This window comes from Uloborus diversus, chromosome 1 (genome assembly GCF_026930045.1).
Source record: "Uloborus diversus isolate 005 chromosome 1, Udiv.v.3.1, whole genome shotgun sequence".
NCBI classification, from domain to species: Eukaryota; Metazoa; Arthropoda; class Arachnida; order Araneae; family Uloboridae; genus Uloborus; species Uloborus diversus.
In genome coordinates this window covers 175957158-175979438 of record NC_072731.1, presented here as the reverse complement: position 1 = coordinate 175979438, position 22281 = coordinate 175957158, and the positions used below count along the sequence as shown (strand labels likewise).

Genomic DNA, 22281 nt, shown 5'->3' with positions numbered 1-22281 from the left:
CTAGAAGAGGAAATCTGCAGAGCTCTGGTGGTGGTGATTTCCTTCCCTCGTGTAGCTTGGCGAGCCGGACAACTCCTTCGCAGGTGTCCTTCACTACCGCATTTCCAGCACTTCTGCTCTTGTTTCTTTTGGGCTGTTATGCTGCTCAGATGTCTTGCCAAGTCACCGAGTTGTCTCTCGAGTTCAGCGAGGTGGGACGACCTGGAATCAGACTCATCAGCTTCCAGAGTTCGGATGGGATGGCGATCCACACGGGTTGCTTGCTGGGCGGCCTCCCACTTCATCGCATACACAACAGCAGAACTCAGGTCTTTGACATCCGCCATCCGTAGAGCTTTCTGGATTTCCGGATCTCGGACCCCGTCGATGTAGTAGTTGAGTGCCAGGTGGTCTCGAACATCCGCAGGACAGTCGCAAAAGGCAAGATGAGACAGTCTCTCGACGTCCGCCGCTAGCTCTTGCAGGGTTTCCCTGGTTTTCTGGAAACGGGACTTCAACTGGAGTCGGCTGAAATCTTTCTGGCACTTCTCACCGAAGCGAAGCTCCAACGCAGATGTGAGGGCGGCGAAATCCAGGCGCTGGCTGTCCGGAAGGGTCTGAAGAATGTCCGCTGCGTCACCTCTCAGGGATGCTGCAAGATGGCAGGCCTTGGTAGCAGAGTCCCATCCGTTCGCTTCCGCCACTATCATGAATTGGGTTTTGTACACCTGCCACGAACTTTTCCCATCAAATGTGGCCAGTTTAATGGACGGTCGAGCAACAGATGTGGGAGCGCAAAACTGTACAGAGCTGCTTTCCGCGGTCGCCAATCTCCTTTCCATGTCTTTAATTTTCTCATCCACATGATTCTCAACTGTTGCGATACGGTTTTCTACTGTTTCAAATTTTTCATCAAAAGCATCAACTCGATGCTCTATCTCATTAAATTTATTTTCCATCACAGTCTTTACCGAAGTAAGGTCGTTTTTAATTTCCTCTTGGTTAGAAGCTAAATCCTTTTTCAGCACCATTAAATCACTTTTCCATTGTTCTTGATTAGCCGCCATATCATTTTTTAATTGTTCTTGATTAGCCGCCATATCATTTTTTAATTGTTCTTGATTAGCCGCCATATCACTCTTCACAGAGTTGATTGCATCAAGCAGTTGTTTTAATTGTTCATCCATTGCGCGAGTAATCACCATAAAATTAAAGTCCAAATTTAAAAAGTCTTTATGAAAAAATGTCCAAAGTCACACTTACTGCAAGAAAGTCCTGAAGTGGCCCCACGTTGGGCGCCAATTGTAACGGATTCGGTGCGACTTCCACTTTCTTGAAATGAAGACACAGTTCTTGATAAAAACACAGGAAATTTATTTACACTATGTACAGGAAAGATCTTCAACAACTGCTAAATTATTCATCAGCAATTAAGCAATTATCACACAACACCGTAAACTCAACGTTTACACACGTATTTACTTCCAAATACGAAAACAACACAGCGAAATGCCTCGCTATAAACAGAGCAAATACACACGCTCAGTTCGAAATCCTCAATCGAAACTCTCCGTTTATCCATCGCTAACGGCTTTTATAAACATCCAAGAATTTTCCACAACATTCTTTCTGCTTCGAGAAATGCGTAGACCGTTATCAAATTTTATCAATGAAAATAAAAAGAATAGGGGGTTGTATACTTTAGCCATATGTTAAGGGGTTGTATATTCATTACGGGAAACTATTTACAGGTTACGTTACTACAATAATTACTATTTACAGGATTTGTAACAATATTATATATATTATATATATATATATATATATATATATATATATAAATATATATATATATATATGTGTGTGTGTATAATCGCTTGGAATTTTTTCCTTTTCTTCTTTTTTTTTCTTTCTCTTCTCTCATCTTTTTCTCTTTTTTTTTGAGACTAACTTTTCGGGGGGGGGGGGGTTGTCCCCAAAACCCCCCCCTTAGCTACGCCCCTGCTTGCAATCGAGTATATTGTCAGCGAACGATGCAAAACGTTCGATCGCTTAGCGTGACTCACTCAACTGTGTTCCGGGCCCGGGTAGAAAGAACGCGCGGCGACGAATGGAGCGCGCGCTTTGTCACGGTGGTCCCGCCAAATGATCTTCAAAGCAGCAAGCAAAAGCATTTTCTTCAACTCGAAACAGAAAGGGCTGAGGGGGCAAGAAAAGGAGAAATGCGTTCCACGAATAGGTTTTTTAGGAAAATTAAGGAAAGGACAGTCGTTTCGAGCACTTTCTTGGAAGAAGAGTAAAGGGGTGAAATTCACAGGTTGAGTATTAGTTGCCTTATGGATGAGTATTTCAAGTTCATGGTTAAAGGTCATTCAAGTTAAAAGCCAATTTGCTCTGTTATCTGGTTTAGTACTGTTCTGCAGGGTTCGTACGGGTCATGGAAATCCTGGAAAGTCATGGAAAAAAAATTAGCAAATTTCAGACCTGGAAAAGTCATGGAAAATTGAAATTTTCTTTTCAAGTCATGGAAATTTATTTGAAGTCATGGAAAAATGTCCTGACTGAAGAAAAAGTAACGGTAGCTAAAAGAGCATTAGAAATTTTGAGTGATTTAACAGCATTGCACATAAAATCTATTAAAACTGAAAAATTGAACGATCCCAAAAACAAGTCTGAATTTTGAAATCTTATTGCATCCACTTCTGTTGTAGCCATTCATCTTTTTTTGCATTGTAATTTTACTACTTGGATTCATTTTTAATTTACTATTATTTTCAGCACTTCTGTAGAATCAAACTTGCAGATTTTTGATTTCGTCCACTCAAAAAATGCGATTCAATTGCATTCAAGTTTTCCATCACTTGTAAAAACTTTATTATTAAACTTATCATAGTTTATCTTAAAATGAAGTTCTTTGGTCAGGCACTAGGATACAGAAATAGGGGAATTCTAGTACACTCTAAAACAGTAGTACCCAACATGTGGCCTGCAAAACTAATCCCTGCTATTCACTGCTACGTTCAATGACAGGAATCAAAAACAATGTTCTGGAATTTCTGAACCTATTTATTTATATGCATTTAAAAATGTGCAAATAAGTTAACAAGTAGTTATGAATCAGAAAATTTATTCATTACTAAAAGTTTTTTTAAAACAAATATCTGGTTTAGAAACATGACTTGACTAAAGAATGTGTCTTCACTTTAAAAAACGAAAATACTGTCATATTATGTGCATGGTTAAATGCGCAGTTGACATTAAAAGGCAACTTTTGAACAGATCTATTGAAACTCAGTAATAACTCATTCAACCTTTGACCCATTCATTATCATTCTGCCTGTTAATAAAATTAAGAGTAATTAAGAATCACTATATTCCATTTGCTGTATTTTTACTTTGCTTTGAGATTTTAAATTTATGTGATGAAGACAAATAATAGATTTTTAGATATACACTGATAATTTTGCAATTACAAGTGCTTCGATGAGGTAGTGGCACTCACGTAGGAGTTTTGCTAATGCTTTTTTCTGAAAAAATTGGCAAATTTGATATTAAATAGTACTATTCCCTTCTTGCAACAAGGTCATGAAAAATTTTATGAAGTCATGAAAAAGTCTTGGAAAAGTCATGGAATTTTTTCATCCAAATAGAGTATGAACCCTGGTTCTGTGATCGCCATCTTTCTTAAAATTATGATTCCTTAAAGAAAACCAAGATGATAGGAGGGAAGTTTAAGATTTTTTCAAGTAAAGAAAAAAGGAAAATCCTACAATATTGGCCAGGTTAGATTTGCAGCAATTGCTAACCTTAAGAGGATAAATAATTAATCAAAAAACAAGAAAAAGAAAAAATCAGGCACCAAAAAGCAATAAAAGACGTTTTCTTCAAAAAGATATGCTCAAAGTTTCTTTAAACTGGCAATAAAGCACATAATAATGTAATAATAGAACAAAGACCTAACAAAACTAATACAGAGGAATTTTGATCAAGAGCCCATGTGGTCTATAGTATCGATTTCAAATTTTCACCATCATATTCCAAATTTCTATAAAGTTTCTTAAAGTCCCCGTATCTTAAAACCTCTTTATCTCGATTTTTTTCCTTCCTGTGAAATTCGAAACATACAGATTCAACTGTATGTAATATTCCCACTGCGCCGCTCATAAAATTAAACATACTTAACAATTTTCAGAATCTATGACAAAAAAAGGCTGCATATACGTGGATTTAATAAATCAATCTCATTTCTAAAGCAAAGTGTGAAATTTCACTCAATTATCAAAAAAATGTTGCAGCACAGTGAGGAGTGAGGCGTCTTTACGCTTGAGGGTCACTCATTTAGCTGATTTTCAATGGCACTGGAGGGGGGGGGGGAGCGAAGTGAATTTTTGACCACTGTTATTCAGAAAAAAAATTTTGATTTTTTTTCTTTTCTCTTCTCTTTTTTTCTCTTCTCTTTTCTTTCTCTTCTCTTTTCTTTCTTTCTCTCTCTCTCTCCTTTTTTTGGGACAAACATTTCGGGGGGGGGGGGGTTGTCCCCAAACCCCCCCCCTTAGCTACGCCCCTGGTTGCACGTTAATATCACGGAACACAAGCCCCTAAAAATTTCAATGCCGCAGTCTGTGCCACGACACCCCACGCCATGGTAGTCACCCCGAGTAAAGAATTAATGCGATATTTCTCACGCGCTTTGGTGGTGACCAAATATGGAAGTGAAATGTCTTGTCAGATGCAGATGTTGAATTCGCGCCGTACCTTCCATTTCTGAACAAAACTCGCTAAATTTGGCGACTTTACTAAAAATTTCGGCAATTTTTAAGACATCATATTTCGATAACGTGGTCACGAGGGCACGTAGTTTCAGTGCCATAAACATGTTTTCCAATGCTCTTTCGAATGCCACCAATTTGGAATTTTTTTGAATTTCCTTGATCGTGATGTTTCCTGGTGAGGATACCCAGTCTACAAAACTGTTAAGCAAAAAGAGACGACTATATAAATCATATGGCCATCAATGTCAGTTAAAAAATTGAAACGACGATCAAGCAAGAAGGTTTTTGTCCAACTTTCATAATAACAGTCAGCTGACAAATCCACTAATGATGAAGCTGTTGAAAAACGAGACAAATACGCTCCGAGCTTTAGGTAATGTTGATGTCGATATTGCAAAGACATCGACTTGGCAAAGGCTATCGTCAGATGGCAAAATTCTTCGGTAGCTATCATTTGAGAGGAAGTCCTCCTGGTTATTTGATAGCCAACCCTCCCCCCCAAATCCCCAACTGTGATCACCACACTCTGCTGTCAAAATGTACCAGAAATCTAAAATCATAGAGCATGTATCGAAGGTAAATAACAAGTTTTCTTCCCCTTCTCCATTTAGGCTGCTGGGGTCATATGTATCTCTCATGGTATGGTGCTCTAGCGCTACACACATACACATACCCCCCCCCCCACACACACATTCATACGTACAACTACCCACACACTTATGCCTGCACTGTAGGCATATGTGTTTGTGTTTGTGTGAAGGTAGTTGTGTGTGTGTATGTGTAGGTGTGTGTGTGTATGTGTGTGTGTGTAGTTGCGTATGTACGCGCATGTGTGTAGGACATGGATGCAACCTGGAGACGGTTTTCGCTGTAGGAGCTGCATCGTGAGGAGCCTGTCGACGGTGATGCTGCAGAGGGTATTGGTGGGAAAATAAAATGATAGCACATCAAAACAGTCAAGTGAGAACAATAAGCAATCGTGATTGCCCAAAAACATGGACCCCGAAAATAATGTTACGAGTCCAGCCACTTCAAGAAATTCTTTAAATGACGACACAGCTCCTGAGAAAACACAGGAAATTTATTTACAACTACTATGTACTATTACAACTACTATTACAATGTACTAGAAATATCGTTAGCAACTGCTAAATTAATCATAGCAATTAGGCAAATATCAATTAACACCGTAAACCCAACAGTCACACAAGTATTTACATCAAAATACGCAAAAACACAGCGCAAAGGCTAATTTGTAACAATACTTTTATTTCCCCAACAGTTATTTTTTAATTAATTTTTTTAAATGTCCGATTTTTCAAACAATGCTTGGTCTTGATGACGTCACAAATGATGCTCTTTGGCGCACTTTTCTACCGCGTTTCCGCGTTATGATAATAAAGAAGTGAATTAAAATTGCACTCTACGCTTGCTATCAACCATATCGTTGCCAATGCGCGTGAGTAAAGATGCGAATTAAATATTTTGCTCCGTGAATGGCAACACTAAATGGCATTTTATCATTTGTGATGTCAGGCAAAAGCGCAAACCATGAAAGTGCACCGACTTAAGTAATTTTTTAAAACTTAAACAAATTATTTAAAAAATGGTCACCAGATCCTACATTTTAAAGCATGCTCTTTCAAAAAAAAAAAAATACTCTAAAATTTTGAAAACGACCCCATTCTATAGAACTGGAAAAAAAAAAGGCAAATCAATTTTAATTTTAGCCAAACAAGTAGCGAATCAGCTCTGTTGTTGGGTTGCCGAAATTGCTTCGTCGCCAAGATAAGGTACCAGGTTACCAGAATGATACATTTATTGCCGCGAACCGGTTATCGTAATTCTACCGTCGCTAAAAAGACGAATGGGCGTATCTCAAAAAAAAAAAAAAAAAAAATCGAAAAATAAGTTATGACCACCACAGAAATGTCCAAAGTCGATTTATAATATTAAAAATTAAATGTAATTTGAATTCCGAAACTTTGAATTCAAATTATGTTTTTCGCAACACGAGCTGCGACAAGACTCTACTGGTTAGAGTTATTGTTTCTAGAATTGGCTCCCCCGCCCAAGTATGTCCCTCCTCCTGGGTGCTTACGTGTATATAGTTGTGTGCGTGTGTGTGTAGGCTTACGTGTGTGCACGTAGGCGTGTGTATGTGTGTAAAGGCGTGCGCGCGTAGGCGACTGTGTATGAGCATGCGTGTGTAGGACATGGACGCCACCGCCCAGCAAAAAGTGGATTCCGGGGGACAGTGCTCAGGACCAGCCGCGCCGCCGCCGGTGGACGGTGGTGCTGCAGGCCTGGTCCAAGCTGAAAAAGGAACCGGAACATCAAGGACTGTCAAGTGAGAACAATAAGCAATCGTGATTGCTCAAAAATGGGCGTTTCTCTAAAATAAATAGTATAAAAGTTACAGTCCCTTACACTGGTGGCGGTTCCCAAGTGATATAGTAAACTGGAATTCTTTAAATCGGTTTTCTGTAAAATGGTTACTAGTGAAATACGCCCGTTCGTCTTTTTAGCGACGAAATACTGCCTCACTCTATTATACGCGAACAATCTTGCAAAAACTAAAATGTATTAAAGAACGCCTTTCAAAAAATGAAAGGTATAACTTTGATATACCCCCCCCCCCAAAAAAAAATTACGCTCCAAATCTGGCACTCCCTACGGATTTTTTAGGGTTGCTGTTTCTTATCTTGGTGTTGCCAATTTAGGTTTTTTCAGCTTTTAGGTTTTTGCTGTAGCCAAATTTAGTATTTTTTTGTATTTTGTACCATTTTTTGAGTTTTTTTTTTTTTTTTTTTTGAAAGTTTTGTGGCAACAATTTTTGATTTCATATATATTTTAGCGCCATTTCATTCATTCGCCATTTCTTTGTGAAGTGATCAAGCAGATTTCTGACTTGCTGTATTTTGCCGCAAATCTGGTTGTATTTTCCAATTATATATTTTTTTTCTAATTATTTTTATCTTTTAGCTTTCAATATGCCTACCGTATATAGTGTTGTTGAAAACCAGGTATTTTGCGCCAACGCCAAAAACAGGTATTTTGCTTGACGAGAAAAAAAAGTCGCCAAATTTTTGATTTGGGAGTTATAGTATCAAAGTAGTTCTAAATGAAAAAGCATCTCAACGATAGGTAATCAGTTTAAAAAAAATAGGATTTACAAAAACTAGAAATTCATTCGGACATTTCAAAAACAAAGGACAACGTCTAATCGATAAGAAATATCTCAGTTTTTAATAACTAGAGTAATAAAGTAGCTTAAAATGTTGTTACCTTTTCCGCATTGTGTTTATCTTTTATTTGTAACTGGGGCGTCAGTAAGTTCCAGATTGTATACTCAGACATTTTGAAATTAAATTTTAAAACTGAAAATCACTTAGCTGTCATAACACTAATAAATAGCGCTTAAACTTAGTACTTTTAAAAATTTCAACAGAAATTTAAGACATTTTTATGTTCTAGAAGTTTTGTTGCCATTCAAAATAAAAGTAAAATACCCGTAATGATTTTATCATGGCCATGCTCGATTCGCATAACGTATTAAATAACAAATATAAGGCAGGTGCAGGTTCGACGAGAGGCCATGTAAGCCTAGTCGGAAACTAGGGGCCGGGGCCCAAGGGCGTGCCGGGGGTGGAGAGGGGGGGGGGGAGAGAAGGGACATTTGCATTTGTTGGTCCGGGCAGGGGCCTGAAGGGGGCTAGAGATTTTTTAAATGAGGGGTGAAATATATGTACTGACGTTGGGGTAAAGAATACGGAGGAGGCCCGTAAAAGTCATTTGCAATGGGCCCTAAAATTTCCGCGCACGTCCCTGCACGGGCCTGGGGGGGGGGGGGGGGGGGAGGGGCTGACCACTGACACAAAAAAAAAAAAAAGAAAAAGAAAATAACGAAAGAAAAAAAAAGAAAGGAAGAAAGAATAAAGGGGGCAACAGAACTTCAAATAAGCGAAAACGTAAAAATAAAGTAAAATTTCTCTCTTTTGGTATTTTCTGTTATGGCATTTAAAATGGAGGAAATTGTTTTCCAGTAAGCAGTTTTTAATATTCTTTCTTTTTTTCTTCTATTTTCCTCTTCTTTCTTTTTTTTGGGGGGGGGGAGGGGGAGAGGGGGGCGCGATGACACAGCTGACAAGGGGCCTACCTTGCCTCTCTACGACCCTGAGCATGTGTATAATTCTCAGAGCGCCAGAGTGGTACTTGTTAAAGAAAGCCAAGGCTAAACTAAAATCTCGTTCCAGTTACTTCAAATTTAAAGAAATTTTGACGTTTTTGTTTGCGACTGAGATCTGAAATTTCAAGAACAAAAACTAAATGGAATGTGCTTAAGACGAACAAAAAGAAAATATAAAGGTAACTTGGAGCCTTATTCGCAACTCCAACAAACTATAGGGGGCACTGCAGTCACTGTCTAATGGCCCGACTTAAAAACTAAAACAAACGCATGTGGTAACGAAGAAAATGCTAAAAGTGTTGTGATTTTTATTCGTATGTATGATATTTTTCGCTTTATTCTTTTTAAATTAATTTTCAAAGTCTTGTGGATATTCTGGTCCACGTAGAAAGAGATGAGAATTCAAGAAGCATTACTAAACGTCAAAGATTAATGCAAACTACGTAGTTCGTAGTTCTAAGAAGCTATTTCCACGATGTTGAATTCGATATTTATCAATTCTTGATAAAACTAAATAATAAATTGTGGCCTGACAAGAACAACAATTAATGCTAGAAAATTCAATATGACATTACAAATTATTATCGAAAGAAGATGATACTTCTTTGCCTTGCTTGGCTAGCGCTAATTGTTTTGCATTTGTTGCTGAGTTATTTCTCTCGAATTCCCGAATCGGTTAATTTAAAATTTTTCTGTTTCGAGTTTTCTAATTTCTGAGTTACGATTTAATTATGCCAAGTTATGCAAATCATCTACAGAATTCTTACGGATATATTGTGGTTTTCTTTTCAGTTGATTGACCATTATTTCTTTTTACTTATCGAATTCTGTAATCTTACTACCATTTTATTCCATTCATGATAAAAAATTAAAAATGGTTTAACTAAAAACGCGAAATCTCGCCAAGGCTACTTTGCTCGCACAATACTAAAACTATAACCCTAAAGAAATTTGGCGAAACCTTTCAGCTGAGAATAAAAGGAATAAAGTAAATTCTTTCTCGGTGAAACATTTTTCATTTTGTTCTACGATAATATATTCAAGAAAATATTTTCATACCGTCCATTCCAACTAAATGCTGCTGTAAAAGATGGTTAGTTAAATTAATTTAAGATTAAAAAAAATTCATATTCTTACAAATTCATATAAAACAATAAATTTTTTTACCTTGTATAACGTTATCCAAGTTTGTTAATCCAGTTTTCGCTTTCACCATTTTCAATCAACTCATATTTTAGAAGGAAATAAGGAAAACTAACATTATTTTGAGAAGCTCGAGAATACTACTAAGGGACGAATTAATTTCTGTAGCTGAAAGCAAACTAAGACTCATTGATTGCGTTAATAAATACTCAGAACAAACTGCCTGTGTTTACGTCAACAGACACACGTGGAACGCAACGTGGCAATGTTTTAGTTTCATCGGCAGTTTTGTAAATCACCGCAAGGTAGCGTATTCGAGCGCTGGAGTTCCGAATAAACGTAAGTGGAATGTTTTAAGCTCTTACACCCCGAAGAGTTGTTGCGAAATGAGGCAAGAAAAAGTTCGATAATGTTTAACTTAATTCTACAATCTAATGAGCATCATAAAACTGACACTGAATTCGGTATTTAGTTTTTGTCATAAACTTGCGTGATATATCAGTATATCACTAAGTTGGCAACATGGCAACAGAAGCTTGGTGATATAATTTGTTAAAAATGCTTCGGATTGCATCAAGATTTAAGACAAAACCCTAAGCACTGTCATGAAGAAAAAAAAAAAAAACGAAACTCTTAATTGTTCGATTATTATAAGTACTAGGAAAGAAAAAGTTTTTTCTTTTTGAGAACTAGAAAGCTTTGAATTACACACACACACACAAATACATATACAATACAAAATACATATGTAAACTTTTAATTTAACTTTCTTATTTTCTTTTTTAAATTTTTGGTAATACACTGTATAACCAAAAGTAATGTGACAATTTCAAAACAATTTAAGAATTTCTCGAGAAATAAGAAACTAGATGTTCTGCAACTTTTGCCACATACAAGGAGTGTTTCAGTTGATATTTTTCGTTACAAATGACCCATGTACTTAGGGGACCAGCAGCGAATTGAAGGAACCAAAAAAGATTTTTGCCCATCCTTTATCGTAAATAGCTGGGAATAAGCTTCTAATTTCAGAAGTTAATTCTTTATGTACCACAACTTCATAGCTTTTCGTGAAAGGATTACTTATAGGTAAGCATTTCTTTCAAAAGTATCAATTTTGTTCTTATGTTTTTTTACTATAATAACATGCACAGTTTTCGTTAAACCTTACAAAACTTTCAGCGAACTTGACACAGGATTATATTAAAACTAGAAAGTCGCCCTTCATGGTATGACGGGTGAAAATTTGCTTCCAAATTTGAACGCAGCAATTGCCTGTTTGGTGATATTTTGGTAGTTTTTAAGTTTTAACCTTAACTCCAGTGGATTAACCCGTAGACTAATAATAAGAGTAGACCAAGCTTTTCCAGACTTGCTGATGAAAAAATTGGTTCATGGATACATCATGTGACTGGTGGGAGGCTTGGCGAAAACTTTGGCAGTATGGTTGCTAGATGGCAGGATTATCTATAGTTTGGCACTCGACATGTATTTTAGAACGTAATGTATTTTTATTATAATTTTTTTTCCAGGTGCAGAGATTGAACTGTTTTTATTCTAGTTATGCATTATTTCGACATTATTTATTAGTTTTTGATCAGTTTTCAGTAACTTTTATTTCATTCGGAACTGCTACGTCAGCGTTGACGTAAAACGTAATGGCGTAAACGTTTTGCGTTAACGCAAAAATGTACTAATCGGTATCTTAAATTGAAATTGTAGGTAAAAATCTTACCGTTTGCCGATTCTTTTTGGGCGCTTGCATCTTTAATTGCTTACAGAATTATTGATATTGACTAAAGAAAATGCACAGTTCTATCGAAACGAAAAACTCACTATATTAACATAATATTTGCAACTTAGAATAACAAATTTACAAATCGGACTCCATAAAAGATCATTCTTCCGTGTTCCATCAGTTCTATTTATTTTATTTCTCGCAGGCGTTGATCGTCTGCTACGATCAACGCCCGCTGTTGCTAGGATATCCACCAGTCACATGGTTTGGTTTATGAGCAGCAAAAGGGTTGCCATAGCTCGATCTATTCTTATTCTTAGTCTATGGATTAACCCTTAACTCCAGTAGAAAGCGGTCATTTTTGACCATTTTTACGTTTCTTCATTCTCCTATAATGACATTCTTACAAGTAAAACAGTTAAGTCACTGGATCGAGTTCAACCATGTCACAATAAAGCCTTTCCCCGCATGTTAAATTCTACCGAATCATATTATCAAATTATCATACCATGGCGCGAGTTTCATTGTTAAAACATACGGGTTACTCTATAATCGGCTATTATTTATATGAGGATTTAAAATAAAGCACTTGAAATTTTGATGAAACATGAGCATTTAAAGTAATTAATTTCTCACTGCGCATGCATAAAAGATAGCAAATGATAACTTTCGAAATTTCGTAGCCAAATAGATTTTGCAAGTTATAAAAAAATTTCAATTGAATCTCTTTATATTAAAAAAACGTAAGGTCAAAGAAATTCTGAAAGGAATTCTGTGGCGTGCCTGCGTCCAGGAAACGCCTTAGTACATACAGCCTAGAACTTTTTTACAAAATTAGTTCGAGCTCCGGTGTTTTGCACCTGGGTTTCGTTTTTTAAATTTCGAATTAGTTTTTTGTAATTTATTTTTGAGGCTCAAATTTCGCGTAAATTGCCTATTAAAGGGATAAAAATTACTCGCACATATTAATTTTTTATATCGTTGGAAAGGGTGGAATTTTCCGCGTTCTACGCAATTTGTTTTATTGCTCTAACTTATTCACGGTGGGAATTATTTACGTGTTTAACTCGAATCGTTTTAGGCTTAGCTGAAATGTAAGCATTACTTTCTTCATTAAATATATCAGTAAAAAGTGAAGCAATTGTCCAACAGTTTTCTTTTTGGGACCACTGGAAAGAGCGGCTTTTTTCACTCCAGATCCAACTCAACCAATGGTCGGAAAGCTAGGTTTCTATCTCCAAAGGAAAAAAAAGTTACAGGCCGTTTTAATCAAGTTCGAAAAATCTTATCTCCATTCAAATTATTGATGTTTTATTTGGCATCGAGATAGTTATGTCTTTTAGATTCGTTTGTTTCTTCTTTCTTATTCACAAATTGTTAGCGTTTCGATTTTAACGGAAAATCTTAGGCTCATCTCAAGCTCGAGCTAAAGAGCAAAATGTAGAAGAGCGACTTTTCAAACATACAAAACTGCAGTTTTGCAATGCTCAAGCCCCTTAGCCCTTACGGCTCTGCAAGATGGTACACGTTATTTTGAAACCCGGGGAAATGGTGTTTTTTGTTCCAAAGGGAACTCGTTATGCGTTTCTAATATGTTTTTTTTCCAATTGACGATTTAAATCTTTGCGAATCAAGTAAGATTGTGAAATCTTCTGAATTTGGTGAGCGTCAGCGAGCAGGGGGCGGAGCCCCCTAGTTTCTTTAAAAAAATATAAAGATATCTGTTATCTAATGAGCGGTGTTTTAATGATTCTTGAAATGCGATGAATAATAAGGGATTAATCACATTAATCTGTTATCTTTATGAATCACACTGAAAGATTGTGGGCAAGTCGCAACTGGCCAACGGGGACGTGCAACAACAATCCTTAAGCAAAGTTGGCGTTATTGGGGACCATTGTTCCAAGTAGTGCAAGGGGTAAGATCGCCTTTGTTTGTTAAAAATGCTCTCAAACATAATTGAAACTTAACTTCTCGCTGAAACTACGTTTTTCTTATTTTTTTCTGAGTCAACTGATGAATATGCAAAATTTGGAGCCAATTGAGTTATGAATGAGCGACATATTAGGCCATGAACCTTAGGGTGGCCTTACTTACCTTACATGGTCTTGTATTCTCACCTAATAATCGATCCATACTTCGTGACTAGCCTGTATTTGAATACAGAAGGCGAAATACTTGTTCTAGGCATCAATTTAAGAAGGCAGAAATAATATTCTTTGCATAAGAAATAAACTTAGTCAACTGAATATGTTTTTATTATATTTAAAGAAAATATTTTACAAGCTCTTTCTGAATGTCAGCTCTAATGGGGTGGTTTCCTTCAGTCAAAAATACTACTTTTAGTCAATTAAATTAATTATGAATTAAATATTGCGCTCTACGCTTGTTATCAACCCTATCGTTGGCAATACAAGTGAGTAAAGATGTGAATTAAATATTTTGCTCTGTGATATTGGCAATACAGAATGGCATTTCATCATTTGTGATGTCACACGACAGAAGCGTAAGCAATGAAAGCGCACAGATTTCAATATTTTTCTTAAAAATTATAAACTTAAACAAATTATTCAAAAAATGGTCAGATCCTATGTTTTTAAGCATGCTCTTCCAGAAAAAAAATACTTTTAAAATTTTGGAGACGACCCCATTACGAGTTACGACAGTTGTTTTCTGTTCTGTTTTGCAATAAATAAAAGTTTAAAAACAAAACACTACATGTTCTATTTCATGTTCTTGTGTGAAATAGATATCACTTCTGCTGCCAGTGTTAAAGAAGAAACCGCCAATCCGATTCCATACAAGACGTAGCACCCTGTGACGTCCGGTACGGTTAAAGTAATTTTATCGTCCAAGAGCCGTTTCGTGCAATCAGTATAGTTATTAATGATGCGATTCATCCAACGATCTACTAGTTTGGCTTGAAAAATGTAGGTTAACCTGGAAAAGAAATATTCATTCCTTAAAAATTTAAGGTGAAATAACTTAAAGTTAATACATATTTTACACACTGGTATGTTTCTAAGCGATACACAGAATAATGATAATTAGAGGCAAAGTGACGTAACCTGCTGGTGGGGAGTTTTCAAAAATCATTTTGCCATAGTCATTCCAAAAGTTCCATTGCGTTGTAAAAATTTGGCCAAATAAAGAAATTAGGACATTAAAAACTATTAAATGTTCTATAAAAAAAATATTTCTGCCAAAGAAAATAATACAATTTACATAGTTACATGGAATACTCCATAAAAAGAGTAAAGTAATCCGCTAACTAACTTATTTATTGCCAAGCGATCACATTACCGTAACTCAGCCTAATTAAAAAAATAATGAACTATGCTCTAAATGGGGCCGTTTCCAAAATTTCAAAAGTATTTTTTTTTCTCAAAGAGCATGCTTAAAAACATAGGATCGGACCATTTTAAAAATAATTTGTTTAAGTTTAATATTTTTAAAAAATAAAATAATAGTTTAGAAAACTAAAAAAAAAAAAAAAACACGCTTTCGTAGCAAAATGAACTAAAAAGTGAAAAATAATCTTTTGATGATAGTAGTTGACCAATCACTTAAGTTTAATGTAATACAAAAAAGCGTGGGGTGCTGTCTACATATTTATATTTTTGCTTGGACAACAAATGGAAGAAATTCAAGGCAACTGATAAGACGCCCCCCACGCTTTTTCAAGCTAAAATTAATCTCGCGCAAAAAATGGAGGAAGAAATTGCTTTTTGAAATAAATTAATTTTTACTTCAAACGCTTATAGCTTTTTTTGTAGTCATTTTTCGATGTCCCGCGGCTCTAATCCTTAGGAAATTTTCGAAATGATTATTTTTAATGGGCTTTCCAACGGTACAAAAACCGAAAAATTTGGACCATTTCTTGGCATAGACGTATGTTCAAGTGGATATAAAATTGGGTTTTTAACTAATGTCTTCTTTATTTAGCGTCCTACGTGGTTGAGGCTGGAATATTTGTGACCCTCATAAAATTTCGAATTTTTTTTTGATACCTGGTTCGACCCTGAACTCGAGCCCGTTCTTGAGTATTTCGCATATGAGTGCGCAACGTTTCCCATCCCGTTTCACCCCCTTAAAATTGAAATTTCCAAAAAACCTTTCTAAGCACGAGCTTACGTTATAAAATTAACCTACGTTCCAAATTTCAGCTTTCTATCCTCAATAGTTTTGGCTGTGCGTTGATTGTCAGTCAGGACAAGCTATTTTATATATACAGATATTTAGCAGAAAGCTAAGAATCTTGTCATACAGCGCTGCAACTTCCGGCTTCAATTTCTAAGTATAGCGGGGCCTCTCAATGTAATTTCTTTACTCTATGAAATTTATAGAGTAAAGAAATATACATAGAGAGGCCCCGTCTATGGTAAACAGGAGATGAAATTAAAGCCGGAAATTAAGGGATACAGCGGTGCAATGATGAGCGGGGTTATGATAACATGGCCGCTTCGCGAGAATAGTTTTTACCAATCTTGTTATTTCTTTACTCTATGTATAAATTTTAATAAAAGCAATGTTGCGGAAAGTTGAGATGAAGCACTGAATAATAATTTGAATGGAGGAAAGCTTTCGAAAAATAGGGATTTTATGTCGAAATCTAAGTGTTATAATTAATAGTTTTTAATTGATATCTCTGCTAATTATTATCGGAGGCTTATGTTAAATAGCCAAACATAAAGACGGAAAGATTACGAATCCATCGATACCTTTTTCGGTGGTCAGTTCACTGTCGTTCGGGAGAAGAAACTTGGACATAGATACATACATAGGTACATACATAGATACATACGCTCAGATTTTAATTTCATAAGATTTTTCACTCAGTAACAGATGTATCTCATACGATACGAAAATTTAATTGTATTTTATAGAAGTAGAATGCATGTGTTCATGTTGTGAAACAAGAACTTAACATAAGTTGAATAAATACCTTTGTGTATAAAAAGTAAAATAAGAAATAACAATGTCAAAAAGCCCAAATTGCAGTTCTGCAGACAAGTGTTTCGGTGTTACAAGGAACGCCTTTTCCAATGCAAAAGAAAAGAGCTTATGGATGAAAAGACATCCTATTAAAGGCAAGAACCAGATAAGCATCAGACTGAACATATTTGGAGTTTTGGTAGGTCAGTTTGTGCAACGATTCATACGTATGTTTTTAGGAAATTGTTCTTTTAACATACCTACTGTTTATTTTCTTCTTTATGTTTTCTCCTAGTTCTTTTCTCAGTCCAAGCGATATGAAAGTTTGACAAAATGACAACTTCTCGACCTGCAACCCACAGCGCTTTGTTCTTCTCACCCAACTGGATGCGACATCTAAAGCATAGATGTAATCGATCATCAGAATGTGAGTCCCTCTCTCCACTTTTACTAAAGTGTCGTCAACTTCTTTTGCGGAGAACACGATAGAATTATTTACCATTCTGGCCCACAGGTGACTTTGATCTTTACTTTCCTGTGGGAGGGGGAGAAAGCATAATTTGTGCGTAGTATTGGAATACCATAAATCAGAGGTTCTGAAACTTTCAGGCTTGGAACCCCCTTTAAACAGTGATATAACGAGATCAGCTCCCTCCCTCCCTCCCCCCTCACATATCGTCAATTCAAGCCCATACAGCCAATCGAAATTTTAAATTGAAACTGGTTATTAAATATGAAAATACAGGTAAGATTGTGCACAAAATTTAACATTATTACACATACATGAAATACACCGCCAGCTCAGTCAATTCCAGCCGAGGACAAAAGCTTCATGCTTATTAGCACTCATCAGCCCGGTATAGGAAAGTGACTGAGCTGGAGGTGGAAAACTTCATAAGAAAGCCAAGAGTGCCAAACAAACTGGTAGCTAATACAGAATTAGCACTGACCAGACGAGCGACCGAAGCAATGGTTCGATTCAACTCGAAGATTGAAGGCAAGGCAGGTATATTCAATAAGTTACAGCCCATAACCAGGGCTAAGGCAAAAATACATGAAATACACCGCCACCTCAGTCAATTCCAGCTGAGGATTGGTCGGTGCTAATTCTTGGAGTAGCTACCAGTTTGTTTGGCACTCTTGGCTTCCTAAAGAGGTTTTCCACCTCCAGCTCAGTCCCTTTCCCATGCATGGCTGATGAGTGCTAATAAGCATGAAACTGCAGTCCTCGACTGGAATTGACTGAGCTGGCGGTGTATTTCATGTATTTTTGCCTTAGCCCTGTCTGTGGGCGGTAACTTATTGAATTATTACACATAATTTTGCTTTTAGCATATTATTACAGTAAAAGCTCTCTCATCTGACGCCCTTCTCATGGGGACAATTTTGAATTCCCGACAGCAGGACATTAAAGCCTAAGGAATTGGAAACCCCTCCCGTACGACATCCTCCAATACAGAAATGGACACTATTTTAGGAGTCAATTGCATAGATATATATTTCATTGCGGAGAAATTATTTCAGGAATCAAAATTAAATTTCGAGAACAAAGTAATTAAATATTAGAAAGTTAATTTTTACTCTAAAGTCGACGAGCAGTTACGGAAATTTATTAATCTAAGCATTAGTTAATGATTTTATTTTCAATCTGCAACATTATTTTTTAGACTTGACTACGAAGTGGTATTTTCTTAGCAATAAAATACCAGATCGTCAAGCTTAAGTAAATAAATAAATATTAAAAGGAAAATGATTATCATGATAAAAAGGAAAATGATAATCATGTAAAGCGAACGCTTTTGGTTGATAATGCGGTTACTTGCGCAGACGAATAACGCGCAAGTGAAAAATATTTATTATTGGTCAAAAATGTCCCCTGGTTCAATCAACCAGCTTCTTGCGGTCGACCGATGGATAGAGCCGCTATATAGATAGGCTAACGCATCAGCTTTTCAGTCATTTTGGATCGGTATTTTCATTGTTGCGGAGTTAAGGTTACCACATCAAAGTGTCAGATTTCGCCAAATTTGCCGAAAATAATATTTATTTAATAAACAATTCACGTGCCTCCAATAATTGCTCGCAGTGAAAAATCACCAAACACGATCGCTTGCCAGAAAAGACAACCACTCAAACACGCGCTCCGATCACAAATGGCTAATCTTAAGCTGATGCGTCGGGTGGTATATATAGGGGCCTTAGGTGGATCTTTCGGTCAAGCTATTGGAACTAAGACCCCTATAGTGGATATACAGTGAAACCTGTCTATAACAATACTGTCTATAACAATAAACCTGTCTATAACGATATTTTCCTTGATCCCAAGCAGAATGGCAGCAATAAATAATCAAACTGTCTAAACGATAACCTGTCTATAACAATATAAGTTTAAGTCCCAACAGTATCGTTGTAGACAGGTTTTACTGTAGTTCTAATTGGAATGACTTCGACAACAACCAGTTAACCGGTAGCTTTATTGGAACGCTACTGGTTACTCACCGGTTAACCACAGTTTACCGGTAGCTCTATATGGTCGAACGTAGCCCTTGTGTTTTGGTTAATGGCCGTAGCCGCTCGGTAATAAATGCCGAACTAGTGACACGAGAGCAACTTTCATGTGATTCGTGAACAGCTAGTGAAAATGAATCTGCATCATTTTGATACTTTTAATTAGATTTATAAAAGAAAACTAATAGAATCATCTAATTTCACCTAATATAATTCTTATAAAGATATTATTTCTATCGGATGTAGTCCACTTAAGATTTGGAACCCACACAACACAAACTGGTAGAATAGACGTTGAAAAGTCGTCGAATCTGGTCTAAACACTCGTCTATAACTGATCTAAAAACCGTCTGTAACTCGTCGAAATGTCCCCTCAGAACAGTCGAAAGTCGTCTTATACACGTCGAAAAGACGACTACAATGGATGAAAAATGGTGGAATTAGATCAATAATAGACGATATCCATAGCGCTAGATAACGTTACCAAGAACAGTTATACTCGTAGATTATCTAAAAAACGTCTTCTAGGTGCGCTTATTAACGCAGCACACCTTTTTTCAATTCTGGACGCTTAATTGTAATGTTTATACGACACATTACATTTTCCTTAACCTTTTAACATTCATACATTTTTGTGTAATCTGCCAGTTCAATTTTTTTTAGTACTTATTGCAATTACACTATTAAACTTAAAACCTTATTTTCAATTTTTCATGTGTGAAAGCTTATTTTTTTTATCCAACAGTCTTATTTCCATATATCATTTTGAAACAGAAATCATCAACAAGATGAATAAGCTTACCGAAATCAATAAGGCGCTATAAAACAGACGCTAAAATATCAGAAGTAAAAAGCGGCGGTGCTGCACGTGCTTCAACACTAATAACATAGCAACAAGTGTTGCCAATTATGTCAATAAATTATAAATATCATCATTGTCATTAATATTTTTTAAAAATAAAGTTCTAGCCCTTTAACCGTTGTTACATGAACTAATGAACTAGTTTTAATTCACTTTTTGCAGCATTTAGCACCACCGCAATCCGCTCTCACCCTCACTGTTTGTGTTGATTCTAATGGACACTTCTATTCGACGTTTAGTAGACGACCCTTGTGGATGATCTAATTTACGTCTGTAAAGGATAACTAATAGACGTCCAATTATAGACGTTTAATAGAACATCTAGAAATGACGTTTATTAGTCGTAGAATAGATATCACCTTTAGATGTTGATGAGTGTAGATGAGTTTTAGATGAGTTTCGACGAGAAATAGTCGTTTTATAGACGAGTGTGCTGTGTGGGGAAGGGTACCAAGTAAGGTCGAGAACCACTGATCTAGATAAGTAAGTAATTCATACAAACCTGAAAACATATCTGCACAGAAGAACCCTTTGAAGTAACAGGAATAATATTTTTCTTTTTTTCTAAATCTTCTAAGTCTGAAATAATAGCCTTAGACCTTTTTACTGTCTTTGATGAAATTATACTACCTTGAAAGCAGTAGATAACATTGATGACAGGACCCAGAAGCCAGGCAGCCAACAGTAAACGAAAAGAAGTTCTGTACCAAACGCGTCTTCCAATTTTAAGATTTCTAATTGCATGACCTGGGGAAAAAGATAGTTGTTCTTATTAGTGCTATCACAGTTGCTTAAAGCTAGTAATTTAAGTTTTAAAAAAATAATAAGATTTTCTTCCTTCAGAACTTTACTTTTAAAGGTATCAGCAAGCAAATTTATATTTTATAGTTTTTGGAGTCGACTTTGCACGGGTAGACTGTGCAAAGTCGGGCGACCTAGATAAGTAAATAAATAAACAATAACCTCCCGCACTCGCTATCCCTCAAAAGGACACGCTATTTCCATTCAGATCAGTTCTTGATCGAAGCTAGTTACGCTCGCCCACCAGATTTTACATCATTATAGTCTTTATCCTTATCTTTACTAATAATAAAGCTGAAAGTCTCTCTGTCCGGAGGATGTCTGGATCTCTGTGACGCAAATAGCGCCTAGACCGTTCTGCCGATTTTCATGAAATTTGGCACAAAGTTAGTTTGTAGCATGGGAGTGTGCACCTCGAAGCGATTTTTCGAAAATTCGATGTGGTTCTTTTTCTATTCCAATTTTAAGAACAAAAATATCATAAGACGGACGAGTAAATTACGAAATTATCATAACGTGGAACCGTAACATAGGCACAAGCCAATTAGCGAGATACGAAATTATCATAACGGGGAACCGTAACATAGGTACAAGCCAATTGGCGCGAAAATTCACCATACATTATTTGTAAATATACAGGCGAACCAAAAGACCTTTTAATTTTTCTATTACGTGCAAAGCCGTGCGGGTATCACTAGTAGAAAATAAATTAGAGCATCATACCAAACAGAACAGTAGGGGGCCATTCATTAATTACGCAAGGATGATTTTGGCAAATTTTAACCCCCCCCCCCCATGTAAGTGTAAGTAAGATTTTTCAATTCCATTTCGTTTTTCGAAATTATTAAAATAACGTATCTTACATCACTGGAATCGTTATTAAATTCACTATTATTAATTTTTTTGAAAACATTTTTGTGTAAAGAAATATTTAATAAAAGGAATCTGGACTGAATGTTTTTTCGACAAGTATTTTTTGTATATGATGCGATACTAATTAAAAATAAGGCATGCCATACACAGCGCGAATCTCTTATTAAATTTTACACAACTCATTCTTTGAAAAGCAGGAAATAAACAGCTCATCCTAATACGTTTTTTACCTTTCCTGAAGCAAATGAAATATGATCCCTGCCAAACCACTTGACCTCGCGATTTCTAATATAAAATATCGACTTGGAAAATGTCTTGTAAGAATGGGTCTGACCGCCCCCCCCCCTCCCCAAGTAAGGATATGTAGAGATTTTTCCAACTCCCTCTCCCCCTCGGAACTCTTACGTAATGGCCCCTAGTGGTAAATCAAAGATTCTATTTTGGTTTCTATTATGGTGAGTAATAAGGATTTTGGAAGGAATGT

At 36.3% G+C, this 22281-nt stretch overlaps 1 protein-coding gene across 1 annotated transcript in view; it reads right to left on the bottom strand.

Moving 5' to 3' along the window:
* The window catches only part of LOC129217279 (autism susceptibility gene 2 protein-like), a 138440-nt gene that overhangs the window by 97033 nt on the left and 19126 nt on the right, over window positions 1-22281 (bottom strand). Inside the window, exon 2 of the mRNA XM_054851553.1 lies at window positions 14575-14758. Within this exon, the coding sequence (XP_054707528.1) occupies window positions 14575-14758 (184 nt within the window). The remainder of the gene's footprint in view (window positions 1-14574; window positions 14759-22281) is intronic.